The sequence below is a fragment of the Salarias fasciatus genome, chromosome 19 (genome assembly GCF_902148845.1).
Source record: "Salarias fasciatus chromosome 19, fSalaFa1.1, whole genome shotgun sequence".
Taxonomy (NCBI): Eukaryota; Metazoa; Chordata; class Actinopteri; order Blenniiformes; family Blenniidae; genus Salarias; species Salarias fasciatus.
The window spans coordinates 6,390,722-6,405,230 of NC_043763.1; the positions used below are offsets into that span (position 1 = coordinate 6,390,722).

A 14,509-nucleotide genomic window follows, 5' to 3' on the forward strand; every position below is an offset into this window, starting at 1 on the left:
CAATGTGCTTGATCTTGGCCTTGGATCAGCCCGTGTGCATACCCTCCAACTGGACGTGCTTGGTACACGTCTGAGATGAGGCCATTTGTTGAATCCGAATCAGATTCCAGATCAATGTCAACTGATGCCCCTTTTTGGCAGACATGAATCTAATTCTTTACATTAAAAAGTTTTTTAGGCTTCTCAAAAATGGAAAATATTGTTTTTGAAATAAAGAAACAAGTTAACAGGTTAGTTTGGTTTGGTTTGTAGGTAGAAGTTGACTTTGGTCTTTGTCCAGCAGTTAACCTCCACTGCTCTCACAGTGTCTTCTGCTGCATTTTTATTGGTTGATAGCAGCTGTATCTTGATGTAATAGCGTTTACTCGATGCGGGGGAGTGATATGGGGGGTCATCATGACTTTCGGCATACATCTTGACCGTCATATCACTTCATGAAACCCTCCAGCTATAAGACCACACACACAATCGAGGATACTGTCACAGTTGCTTCCCTTTTGTTTGCAAACCCATTTTCCTGATTGGTTGGTGGATTACTGATCATCTAACAGACTGCATTGGGTTAGGAGCCCCATGTTTTTAACATAGGCTTAATGTAGAGACTTAATGTAGATTTCAGTGTGGTCTAAAGAAAATCCCGTGTGTCCCAGGCTGGATGTCATGACTCAGGTGGTGATGGTCAGAAAATCCTCACGGAAGTGGATTAGATAAACCGCACTGTACTTAGCAGCTTTTCCTTAATGCTCGCTTTTCAAAACTTGCTGTTATTGTAACATTTTGACCACTGGGTGTTTTCTTAAAGGCTTACACGGTCGGCCGGTGGGCGGACACATGCAGTGAGTGACCGTGACGTCAGAAAACTCCAGAAATTGCGAACACCTCATTTAAAGCTGCTGAGTACAGGATGTGCACCTTTCTCTGTGGATAGTTTGCAGGGACTTTCCTCTTAGTGCAAGCTGCAAATTTGACTTTCAAGAACCATGATCCATTGGCTAAATCCCTATTTGAGAGTGAAAATATATTTACAGCAGCTCACTTTGTGTGCACATGAACTTTTAGTGTTTAGGTGTGACAGCGGCTGGTCTTCCTTCTGTCAAAGCATATAAGCCGCATTAACCAGGAAATGTCACTCGAATGTGGTGTTACAGTTGCGACCTGACAGTATAGATGTGGAGCAAAGACCTAGAACCGCTCTGGAATTCATGTCCTGCAGCTTCCTGACATAAAGCTGTCAGAGCCACCCAGTCCAGATATGTTATTTCCAGGTATGCTGAGTCTCCCACTTTATTTCCAGACGGTGTGTAAACTATTATCAGCGCCCGCTTACCCCGTGCTGAAGTGTACACAAGTGCTGCCAATGTCCAATAGGCAGTCGGCGCGGCAGGTATTGACACAGCGGCGGTGTCAGAGCGGTATCTCCCGTTCAATGCGAGGCCTGACGTCTTTTGTGAAGGATAAGTAAACAGCGTGTTGGGACACATGCCTGTTCGGGCAGGATCGGGGCTGGGCTTGATAACCACAGCCGGTTCAGTGTGTGAGAGAAAAGACGGCACATACGCGCTCGCCACATAGACTTGTTTTTTAAATGAACTCAAGAATAATGTGGGGCTCAGTTGTGGTGGTTTGTAGATAATGGGAATAATGATGCCGAATTCTTCTTCCGTGTGTAAAGTCGGTGTTTCAGCCCTTATGAACCGAGAGGTGTGGTTAGGGGTTTGGTAATTACTGAACAATGAGGCAGCTCTGTAATTAAGAGGCCCATGCTTTTGTTAGTTTTAGACTTATTTATAGAGAAAAAGGGTTGTGACTTTTTACCTAAATAATTCAGCGAATCTGTAAATCGTAAGAGGAAAACGACCTCAGGAAGTACACAAAGCGGTGTTTTTCAGAGGGTTGGGGTTCAGCGCAGGGTGAGGACACTCCGCTCTGTGCGTCATCACATTAAATTTGTTTGCAAAACTGAAAATTGCAGGTTGTTTGGCGTAACCACGGCAACGGTGGGCATGAGTCAACCTCTCGTGGCCAGGACTGCACAGACAGTGGTCCGCTGGGTGGTCCCCGCCGCATCCCAGAGTTCCTAGCACCGCTCCGGCCCCCTCTGTGATGGGAGCAACGGGGGGAGTGGTTGCACTCCCAGCGGCCTGCGAGCTATAAACAAATGAACCGGCCGCGCTTTCTTAAGAGAGGCGTCTGATGATTGGCGGCTTACAGCCGAGGCACGGATCTTAGTCATGGCCAAATGACTGTAATTTGGAGCAGGAGAAACACAGGGCTAAGTGCAGGGAGAGGCCCGGTGCTGCTCTCTCCCCGGAGAAGATGGATACTCACTCCGTCTTGTTATTGTCCTTTCACTACCACTCACTCTGTATAAAACATCCCTTCACATCGGCTGCGGTGCAGAACGAGTTCAGCTCGTCTGCATTAAGATAACAAACTGCTTCAGAAACGGCCCGCTTGTGTTTAAAGTTTGGAAAAGTGCTTTAAGAGCTCAGGTACTCATCTTAAGTCTCTCAGACAGCGCTGTGTACTCCGAACATGAACTTGGATGGAAACCTCTCCCCCTAGACCCAAACCTCATTCTTGACTTCACTGTTTTTTCCGCACTCACATCACTGTTGAGACTGAAATATCCCCGCGATTGTTGAATGGATTCCCAGAAGATGTGCGCTACAATAACAAGCATGAGTCATTCTTGATTACTTTTATTTATAAATCCGGAGTCATTGATGGGCCAGAATATTGAAGGTCATTACATGACTGGGAGGGTCTTTGTGTTGGATATGAGGCAGAAAAGGTTTCAAGACTCTGGATTTAATTCCCAACCCGTGTTTCACAGGAATGATTTCATTGGTTTTTTTTGTTAGCTTGTTTTTTCTCAACAGGATAACTGAAAAACTTGATGTATTTTGATAAAATATAACAAATTATGCAAAGGAAGTAGTGATTTAATTTTGGGTGAGATCTGGATCATATCGAACAACCAGAAGACAAAACTGTCCTTTGATATATTATGGAAATTCTGAATGAAAATAGACTCATTGCCTGTGTGCCGAGGCAGTGGAGATTAGATTTTGAGAGAAATTTGTATGATATTCTGAGTACCTGATCCTTAAAGTAATACATATAGATAGAGGCATGCAGTTCTCACTCCTGTTACACTTATTTTTCACTATATCTAATATCATCATTTTACTGTGACTTTATTACTTTCACATAGTGTTTCTTTGCTGTTTTGCAGAGTAAATGTGATTATAATGTCTCTATTCTCACAAAACCAAACATATATATCTGAATATTACAACAGTCTCAACTAAAAGCCAGTTTTAAAGAAACCTTCTGGTGCAAAATACAGTGAAATGTTCATAAAACTTCTGCCATAGCTGTTGGATTAGGCGTGTTTTTGCAAACTCACCCTGACAGCATGGCTTTGAGAGTAACGCTAGTCTGCTAGCTTTCAGTACAGCCTCTGTAAGATTTCAGCTTTTGTCTTGTGTCTGCTTTTTTCAAGAAATGTGTTAAAAAAATCTGTCTTCTTTGAAATTCTTAGAAAATGCTGGGGAGCCGGCAGGCTGGATTGGAGCCTCAACTGGCTGGTTTTGGCCGCTGGTGCAGAGGGTGTTAAATTCATTAGTTGTAGTCGTTTAAAATGTTGCTTCCCTAGTTTATATTCCTCATTTCATTTCTACTGTTTTAAATTTTTTGTCTGGCAATTGAACAACAGCAACAGAAAATTGTAACTATCCGCCTGTGGACTGCATGTTTCGCCTCTTGTTACTTAATGTTCTTGTCACAGTAAAAACAGAGTTGTCTGAATATGTTTTAGTAAAAGGTTTGATGATAGTGAGCCGTTTTAGAAAAGTGTCATTTGTGATCATCATAAAACGTGACATTTTTCTGTGCTTTACGTTCATGTCACATAAAGTAACAAACCTGCTGCCACTGTTTTCCATGCATTTTTATGAAGCGCTTCAACACCAGGGAGTCATGCTTCTCTTAACTCCCGGCCCTCCTCTACCTCTGACTTCTGTCATCCGAGAGCCTCTTCCTGCTTTTAGCCTGCGATTTTTTTTTTTTTTCTGGAGATAAGTATCTAATAAAGTTTGCAGCTTGGAAGAAGAACAGGTTAAGCTACGGATCCCCGCAGAGCGAGGCGGGTAAATCTGCTGCAAATAAGGCAACATGAGCAAGGGGAGGTTTGTAGGAGGGAAGGAAACTGAAAATTACACACACATAAAGAAAAACCATGAAAACGTGACGCTACCAACATATGAATGGAGGCAGTTTGATATAAAAAAAAAAAAAAAACTCCACGTTTGTTGCTATTTTAGTTCTCCATTCGTCCGAGTGTCTCGTTGTGCCTGTATGTGAAAGTGCACGAGCTTTCGGGTGCGGCTTTGTGAATGATGACTCCGTGTTGTGGAATGAAGGGAGCGGTGCCAGTCCCGTCTTTGCAGATCTGTTGAGTTTGGTTTTGGAGGAAGCAGCGGGGGGCGGGGGGTTCTGTGTGCAACCATAAACATATGGACTGAGCTAAAGAGTTAAACTGCAACGATATTAAAACTATCGACACATCCCTGCTTTAGTTTTCATGGTTTATGGGTAATATTTTCAGGTTTTTGCTGTAAGCTTGAGAAAGATGAACTTTGAGTAATCGAATGCAGTCATTATTGTAAGGACACTGATTTTAGCAGCTTTTTCAGTCAAACGGTTTCTTTCCTTGCAGAAATCTTGGATGCTGTAATTTTCATCGTCATAATAACACGGTTGGGTTTTCTTAAATATCCCTGATTATCCACAATGACAGGGATAAGTTAGTCGACACTTGTCCAAATTCTCCCTGATGGATGGATTACCTCATTCAAGCCTCAAATTTCCATACATCACTTTTCATACTTGGCTGGAGTTGTACATAAACGTCAATCAGACCGTGAATATTACTACTCATTGAGCTTTGAAATACACGTGGCTTTAAATTTCACTCTGCTTCTCCTCTCTGCTGTGTTTGTTTTGTTTTTTCCAGGGCGTAGCTCCAGTGTGAGGTGGCATGTCAAACCGGGACTCGCTGGGCTTCGGGGACATGGTTCCCCAGGATGTGGTTGATATTTTTGCCCACGAGAAACAAGGGAAAAATGGGCGGAAGAAGCGCAGTCGCTCCCTGGGCCGGGCTCTGGGCTGGCTGAAGGGCAAGAGGAAGAAGGACTCCGAGTCCAGCCGGCACGGTCTCGGTCCGTCTCTGGACCTGGCCGTGGAGCTGCACCCGGCCGGGCATAAAGGAGGACACCGATCTGGAAAGCAGGCCCACGCACAGGGAAACAGCCACGGTAAGAAGAGCTCACCGCACCTTATACGTTATTCAATTTAATGTATGAATCCATCTTCTGTTACTCGTTAATCCTTTAGAATTAAGATAGAATGGACACTCTTGATATTGACAGACACACACATAAAAATGAAATGTATCAGAATGAATTAAACATATATTAAAACAGATATATCAGAAGATCTGATTCCAAAATGGAAAAAATAGGGTAAATTCAAACTGTAAAGTAACCTATAGTGTGGATCCTGGATGGTGTAAACAGAGGCTCAGTGTTGTGACACCAACACCACCTCTCAATCAACTTATCTTATGACAATCATATCAATATTGACAGCGGTGCTTTGCAATCACGGCTTCCTTTAGTTACAGCGCTGCTGAGTGAGTCAATAATGCATCTTTTATTTTGATAGGGTTCTGAGATCCTGAGAACCCCACATGTTTTGAAAATAATGTCCGTTCACAAGGAAACAAAAAGTCTGGTATCCAGTATTGTCCATCTACTTGAGAAAAGTTGTTTTCTTTCATTAGTGAGGCGTCATTGCAGGCGAGTGGGAATAAAGTGACGGGAACCAGTTGAAAATCCTGCTTCTTGGCTCGCAGGCGTGTGTGTTTGTTCACTGGGGAGATGTTTGAACGCACCGACTCACCTTCTGACCTGCAGCTCAGTTTGCTGTCAAAAAAAAAAAAAAAAAAGAAGGAAAAATCAGTGTTGGCCCCGTTGGGCGGTACCGTCCCTGGCCTGCGAGCTCTTCAGGTTACACACAAGGTGAAGGTCGGCACCTTTCACAGAGAGGATGGTGTCTCTTTACCCGTGTGCAGAAATACGCCCACGCAGTCAACAGTTTAGGTAAAAGCCAACTCCTCTACAAAGAGAGAGAGAGAGAAAAAAAATCACACTCTCCCAAGAAACTTGAAGCACGTCTCTGACTTTTCCCAGCGTTTTGCAGCGCGGATCTTGTTGGAGCTTGCAGAGGCACACTCGTATATCAGCATGCTTATTGTGGACGGTTTTGTTTTCCCCAGTGGTTCGGTGTGAACTGTATGAGCCTCGGTTTTATACGGAGCTTAATCACACCTAGACCAGCAATAAGCCCTGAAACACAAACAGCCCAAACCTTGTTTCAGAGCGCTGGCTGTGGTGAGGACACAGCGGTACAAACAGTGTTTAGTTCCCCGGGGTTGTTTTATGCGTGTTTGTTTGGCAGCGCTTAAGCAGTCTTGGCTAATTACTTAACTCCGCCCGTTTCTCCTGCCGCCGCGTCCCGCAGCGGGAGCCCAGATCTCTGTCGCTTCAGTCGGGAGGCTGCCGGGGATTTCCGTCGGATCCGAGCTCTCGTCGTCGAGCCGTACCCCACAACAGCAGACGCATATGCACGGACACGTTCTGAGACCGAGCTGTGGTTTTAGGGAGACGACGGGAAACGCGCCGGTCCCGACGGCGGCCTGGGTGTGTCCGCTGCGGTACACACTCTTTGCAGTTATCATGCCGGTCATGGTCGCCCATCACGGTTTAGAGCGAGGGTTTTGTTTGAGAATGTGAACTCTGAAGAGAGATAAGGTATTTCTCCTCTGCCAAGGTCGACTCGGAGGCTCACTCCCACCTCGGGCGCACAGCAGAAGTCCTTCACCTTTCACTCTGAGCACCTGCACTGGAGTAGAGTCCAGAAAAAGAAAAATCACATTTCTGAAGTTTAAATCATTTTTCTTCAGATGGAATTCACAGCGAATAGACTTTCAATTCGATATAACCTCAAGGCAGCAAACCTCCAGGCTACCAGCGTAGCTCACAAACACAGCCTGAAGTGTTGGATGTTACCTGTGATTCACAAGCCAAGAAATAAACACACGCTGCATTAGAGCTCGCCGTGCACGCAGTGCGGATTGCTGGTGCTGGCGCCAAGCACTGCAGACTTCTCACCGGGCGCGAGTTCGATTAGAGATGGAGCTCAGAAATTCCCAAAAATGTGTCCAGAAGAGTTTTAATTACAGCAGCGAGATGCAGCGCAGCGTAACCCGCTTGCCGAGAAAAGTTGAGTCCCTCCAGCTAAGCCCCCTGATGATGATCTGCATCGATGCCAGAGGGGCCTCCTGCCCAGTGACCGCCTGGTATGGCGGGCTCGCTGCCAGTTCATTAAAAGCCAGGCCAGCACCGTTACAGTGAGGAAGGAACAAGGGGTTCTGTTTTTCTGACCCCTCCTCTCCGACTGCTACCGCATTGCACTGGTACACACACACACACACACACACACACACACACACACACACACACACACACACACACACACACACACACACACACACACACACACACACACAGGCCAGAATGTCGTAGGTATGTCTGTGAGGCCGAGAGGGAGACGATTAATGAGATGTTAAGAGCGAGATGTTGCTTCATCTTCTCGGTCTTGGGCATCGTCGTCTCTGTCATCTTTGTCTTCTTCCTCTTTGTCTTCTTCGTCATCTCCCTCATCTTTGTTTAATATTGATTGGAGTCCTCCTTTAGTTCAGTTTGTTATTCAACATCTGTAAATTGAAAAAGTAGCTGTTTGACACTTTGCGTCCATCAAAACTATCTTTTTTAAAAAGTGATGTTGAATTACTGGTTAGAATTTTCGGAGAATTGCTTTTAGTTGCAAAGGACAAAAGGACATTTTGTGTTTGAAATGAGGCTACTACTGTTTCTAAGCCGTTTTCTAAGCAGGGATTAAAATCTGACTTTTTTTGTTTTTTTAATGTTTACTTTAAAGACATTGCAATCTGCGTCTGAGTTGTGAGTTTGTTTCTGCTAAGGTCCATCACTGTATTGCTTACATTCAGTTTCCTGATGCTGAAATGAGACCTGGAAAAAGGGTGTTTTTTTTTCTTTGTTAGCTGTCATTAACAGGGTCATTTCTTCAGTCTGCTGTGAGTGTGAATACTTTCACTCCTGATTCAGGCTGCACCAGATTTGCATTGCAGCTGCTGCCAGCTCTTCACGCAGCGTTCGGATCAAACCATACTAGTTTTGCTTTCACATTGAAAACTGAACTCGATTGACCCACATCCAGCTGGAACCTTTTATTTGTAGCTGGTGAAAATTATTTTTTTTCCTCTTGTTGTGGCAATGAAATCATGATAAATCTTTTGGAGCACTTTTTTTTTTTTTTTTGGAGTCTCTGAGTTGAGCATTGAATCCAACCCTTAATTTTTTATTAATTGCCCGTCCTAGTTAATACCATCAGTGGTCACACAGTTTCCATCCTCATTAATATGGAACATGTTTACACTGCCGGTTTTCAGCCGGTTATGAAACTACATAAATACTCTGTCAGCTGTCGACATGTGACGACCTGATCTGTTTGCATTTCGGCTTGACTTGATGACGGTGCAGGTAGAACTCGATTCTGTGTTAGGAGGAGCGTCCAAACCTGGTGGAGGATCATCTTACCCTTTGCTCCTATGAGAATGTGTCCTTCTGTAAACAAAGCTGATGGAGTTTGACCAGTGTGATCAATAGTCATGGTTTTGGATGATTAACTGATTGGTGGACTGGAGTGAAAACTCCTTTTTTTTTTGTATAATCTTTGAGATAAATATGTTTGTTTGTTTTTTTATTTGAGTGAATTTATGTGGGTTTAACACACCTGTCGACCTGTGACTAATGTCTCGGTCTGTTTGGTGCTGTGTAAAAGTAGCCGGCTGGCTTCTCTTACACTCCTCCAGCTGCTTTCTTTTCCCCGTTTTGCCTTCATACCAGGATTTAAGAGGAAGACCCTTGTTTTTAAATGTAGACAGGGCTGTTGAAGACTTATTAGGTCATACAGAGCTAACAAGCCATGCTCAGGAGGTCACCTGTGCGCTGGAAACACTCCCTCAGATTCCTCACATTCCTTACCGTTAAGATATTCCTTTGCAGAAGCTCAAAATAGGGAGTCCTTTGTTTGTGTGTGAGTTGATGTTTGACTTGCATGCCAGGTCCAGATTATATGAGCCATTAAATGTACTTCCTTTGTTGAGTGTATAGTTGCATTCTACTTCGTAAGTGCTTAGCCCGCCTACGGGCTTCGCTAGTGGCACTCCCCTTGGCGCAGCCAATCAACTGAGACAACAAAAGCTCGACGCACCAATCCCCCGCCGCCCGATGGCGCGGCTCCACGCCCCCCGAGGGTATACCCCGAGCTGGAGGCAGCCATTCTCCCTTCTTCTTCCTCAGCATCACTTGAGACATTAAGAAGCCACAAGTTTCTTCGGATCAAGATTCTTCGAATCAAGATGGATGGACCTGCCCGTGACCAGTCGCCATCGGGCGTCGGGCCTATCACCCTGCTCATCGAGCAAGATCATTTCAAGCGCTGCTTTGTCTGCGTCGGCTGACGGCATCACTGTCAGCGGCCTGTCTGCCTGCCTGCCTCACTCTGCCGCTCGAGGTAACCCAGTGGCGAGCGGCCTTTATGGGCGCCGTCTCACCGGCTCCCGCGCATGCGGCAGCAGCAGCAGCAGCGGCGTCCCCGCGTCTATGGAGCCCACGCAACGCGACGGCGCCTTCTCCACCTTATTCAGACCACCGTGAGACAGGTTAGTATGCCCTACTCATGATGTGTTGTTGCAGTACTACTGCCTGAGCCCCCCGCGAGCCCGTGGAGCACCTCGCGGGGCTCTTCACCTCCGCTGCTCAACGCGGCCTCGCGCCTCCGCCGTAGCCTCCGAGCCGGCGCAGCGCGGCTTAGCACCCGGGCTAGCAACCCAGTCACGGACTGCGGTGCTGTGTCCCGCCGTGCCACCGTTCCAGGCCTGCGTGCTACGTGTCTGGGACGCCCCGCTCACCGCCAAGAGGACGGTGAGGGGCTACCATTAGCACGGCTGTTGTGATACATCACTAAGGAGCAGCTAGCCTCCCCTCTTCCCGCGCAAGCTGGAGGGGCTCTCTCCCTCCCTTCTCTCGCTACGTGATAAAGCAGAGAATGGCGAGCGGAGCGCGCGCGAAGCAGCCCGGACGCACGGCGCTATCACGGGCTCTCCCTCCACGCGCTCGCCGCGCTGCTGCCGTGTAAGCGGTACGCAGCGGCGAGCTTGGCCGCTGGCTCTCCCGCCGAGCGCGAGGCGCAAACGGAGCGCCGTCGAGGTCCTGCACGGCGCCTCGCAACGCTCCAAACTACTTTCCGCCGGCTTCCGCCTGTGTTAAGCACAGCGAGGCGGCGGGGCCACGCCGGCCGGGTCCCCGCTGATGAGCGCCCCGCCCTGGTAGCATTACCGCGGCCGGCGGCCCGAGAAACGTCGGGACCGCACCGCCTCTGCCGGGTTCGCCCCCAACAAAGCGCTGGTCCGCGGCCCAGGAGCGGCCGCCCGCGCTTTTCATGGAACGCCCTCTCCACAGCTGCATCTCTCAAGAGCAGCTATCCTCCCCCTTCCCGTGCTTGTATGACTGAGCATCAAGCTCGGCGGGGCTCTTCCCTCCCTTCGCCCCGCTATGTGATAAGTGGCGTAGAACGGTGAGCGGACTGCACACGGAGCCGCCTGGCTGCACGCACCGTCACCGGTTTTTCCTCCACGCTCTGCCGCGTGGCGGCGGTGGACGCGGGCACAGCAGCGAGCTGGGGCCGCTAGCTTTCCCCGCCGTGCGTGTCACGCAAGCGGAGCGCTGCTGATGTCCTGCCGGCCCCCCGCAAACGCTCCAGGCTGCACTATCCGCCGGCTTCGGCTCATGTGAGTACGATGAAGCGTCAGAGCGGCGAAGTGTGCCAGCCCAGGTCCCCACCGTGGGGCATCGCGGCCCCGGCGGCACCCGTAAATTCCGCCGGCGTATGCTCGTGTTAGCACAGCGACGCGTCACAGCGGCGGAACTTCACCGGCCCGGGTCCCCGCCATAAGGCGCCCCGCTCCCGGCATCACACGCCACGCTCCCAGCTGCGTTTATCCGCCGGCCTCCGCTCGTGTCAGCACAGTGAGGCGTCAGAGCGGCGGAACTTCACCGGCCCGGGTCCCCGCCGTAAGGCACCCCGCTTCCGGCATCACTCAATGCTTCCAGCTGCGTTTATCCGCCGGCCTCCGCTCGTGTTGGCACAGTGAGGCGTCAGAGCGGCGGAGCTGTGCCGTGCCGCCCCGGGCTACCGCCGCGCAGCGTCCCGGCCACGGCATCACTCATACCACCTCCAGCGGTGTCTCTCCGCCGGCTTCCGCCTGTATTGACACAGCGAAGCCTCAGAGCAAAGGAGCTCTGCCGGTCCGGGCTCCTGCTATTGAGCGTCCCGGTCCTGGCATCATCACCGAGGTTCAGCGGCCCGGGAAGCCTCGGGATCACGCCGCCTCCACCAGGTTTGTCCCCAACAAGTGCTGGTCCGCGGCTCCAAAGTGACCGCCCGCGCTCTTTGTGGGACACCCGCTCACCGCCGCGCTGTGGCGTTTTCCGCCAGCCCTTGCCTGTGTTAGCACAGCGGAGCGACAGAGCGGCGGACTTATGCCGCCCCGGGTTCCCGCCGTAGGGCGCCCCGGTCCCGGCTTCATTCATTACGCTCTCAGTGACGTTCTCCGCCGGTTTCCGCCTGTATTGACATGGCGATGCCTCAGAGCAGCGGAGCTCTGCCGGCCCGGGCTCCCGCTATTGAGCGTCCCGGTCCCGGCATCATCACCGAGGTTCAGCGTCCCGAGAAGCCTCGGGATCATGCCGCCTCCACCAGGTCTGTCCCCAACAAAGCGCTGGTCTGCGGCCACTAAGCAGCCGCCCGCGCTCTTACAGGGGATGCCCCCTTTTCGTCGCACTGCGGCCGTGAAAGCGGGTCGCAGCAGCGAGCTAAGGCCGCTGGCTCACCCATCGTGCGCTACGTGCAGTGTCCCGGCCCTGGCATCATCACTGAGGTCAGCGGCCCGAGAAACTTCGGGATCTTGCCGCCTCCACCGGGTTTGTCCCCAACAAAGCGCTGGTCCGCGGCCCTGGAGCGGCCACCCACGCTCCTTCATGGGACGCCCCCTCATTGCCATGCTGCAGCCGTGGACGCGGGTCACAGCAACGAGCTGAGGCTGCTGGCTCATCCACCGTGTGCTATGCTCATGAGGAACGCCGTCGAGGTCCCGCCGGTACCTCGCAAACGCTCCAAACTGCTTTTTCCGCTGATTTCCGCCTGTGTCAGCAAGGTGAAGCGTCAGAGCGGTGGAGCTATCCAGCCCGGGTCCCCGCCGATGAGCGCCCCGGCTCTGGCATCATTCATAAACGCTCCAAGCTGCGTTATCCGCCGGCTTCCGCCTGTGTTAGCACAGCGAAGCGTCAGAGCGGCGGAGCTGTGCCAGCCTGGGTTCCCGCTGATGAGCGCCCCGGCATCGTCACCAAGGTCAGCGACCCGAGAACTTCGGGATCACGCCACCTCCACCGGGTTTGTCCCCAGCAAAGCACTGGTCCGCGGCCCCGAAGCGGCCGCCCGCGCTCTTTCATGGGACGCCCCCTTCAGCCCTTTCGCCGGGGGTCCCCCGTCTCCCGAGGCCGGGAGGACGGGTGGACTGTCCCCTCAGGCCGTGGTACAGCCACTCACGCTCTGCTTCGGACGTGGCGTGCTATGTTGGGGACCGCTTTCTCCCTGGTTGTTCAGGACGCTGAGAAGCGGCTGTGCCCTGCAGTTCACCTGTCGCCCGCTTCTCTTCAATGGGGTTCTTTGTACGCGGCTCGCATGCCCTGTGGGGCGGCCGCTCTCGAAGCAGGAGTGTCCTCGCTCCTCCGCCGGGGCGCGGTTACGGAGCTGGACGCGGAGGAGGTGCATTCGGGCTTTTATTCTCCCTACTTGTTGGTTCCAAGAAGAGCGGAGTCATGAGACCCGCTTTGGACCAGCGGGCCCTAAACACTCACATAGCCACCAGGAGGTTCCGCATGCTGACGGTCAGACACCTCCTGGAGAGCTCCTGGGGTTCTTGGTGAACCGGGACAAGAGCGCACTCACCCCAGCTCAGCGCATGGCTTATCTGGGTTTGGAGCTGGACACGCTCTCTATGACGGCCCGCCTCTCTGCGGACAGGCGAGCCTCCCTCCTCTCAGCCCTGAGGTCTGCAGTGACCATGCCTCTGGTCAGGGTCTGTTTGGTCAGGACCGTCCTGGATTTAATGGCCGTGGCCCACCTGGTGGGCCTTCTTCTGGTTGGGCCTTCTGCACATGCGCAGGCTGCTACGGTGGTCTGCACGCCTCTGCTGCTTGGGGAAGCGGGACGGATGCAGAAAGGTCTCGATCCCGCCCTCGGGCACGCCAGGATCTCCTTCTCTTAATGGATCCTGCTCTCCTATGCTAGGAGTCCCCCTGGGCTGCGTATCGCATCACGTCGAGGTGTTCACGGATGCGTCTCTCGCAGGGTGGGGAGTCACCCTGGACCACCACGCGGTGGGCGGTGCCTGGGATTCCATGGAGTTCCTCCAGGCCCTGCTGGACAGTGGCTGAGCTGCATCCACACTGCGGTGTTTGCATCAGCCATCATAGCGGGTTACGGCGGCTTTGGCCACTTCTCTGCACGCAGTCACCCGCTGTTGAAGCGGTTTCTGTGTGGGGCGTGTTGGCTACGGCCACCCCCCAGGCATGTGGTCTCCCCGTGGGACCTCCACGTTGTGTTGGAGGGTCTTGGGGGGCTCACCTCTTCGAGCCTTTGGAGAAGGCGGAGGTCCGCTTTCTCTCCTTCAAGGCCGCCATCTTGTTCGCGCTAGTATCCGCCAAGAGAGTTGGGGATCTCTGCGCCTTGTTGGTCCGCCCATCCTGCAGGCTGTTCAGCCAGGATGGGGGACTTGTGCATCTTTGGCCTAACCCGGCCTTTAATCCCAAGGTGATCACTTCGGACTTCCGGTCGCGAGTGATCCGGATCCAAACGCTTGCTCCCGGCCTGGCTCATCTGAGGACGGCCCACGGCTGCGGTTGCTGTACCCGGTTAGGGCCCTGCGTTATGTCCAGCGCACAGCTGGTTTTCACACCACGGACCAGCTGTTTGTGGGGTTTGGAGCCTGGGGGCGTGCCCCCCCCCCCCCCCCCCCCCCCCCCCCCCCCCCCCCCCCCCCCCCCCCCCCCCCCCCCCCCGCCCCCGACCTCTCAGAAAGACGTCCACTGGGTGGGGGGCGCTATTGCAGCTGCCTGCAGGGCACAGAATCTCTCGCCGCTGGCAGTGATTCATGCTCATTCCACACAGCGTGTGGCTGCCTGTGCGGCCCTGTGCAGGGGTGTCACGGTGACATCTGCCAGGCTGCCTTCTGGGC

General features: G+C 51.8%; 1 protein-coding gene across 1 annotated transcript in view; it reads left to right on the plus strand.

Annotated features, from left to right (window-relative positions):
• The window catches only part of LOC115407237 (mucin-17-like), a 36,558-nt gene that overhangs the window by 5,085 nt on the left and 16,964 nt on the right, over positions 1-14,509 (plus strand). Inside the window, 1 exon segment of the mRNA XM_030117594.1 lies at positions 5,021-5,321. Coding sequence (XP_029973454.1) covers positions 5,045-5,321 — 277 coding nt within the window. The 5' untranslated portion in view covers positions 5,021-5,044.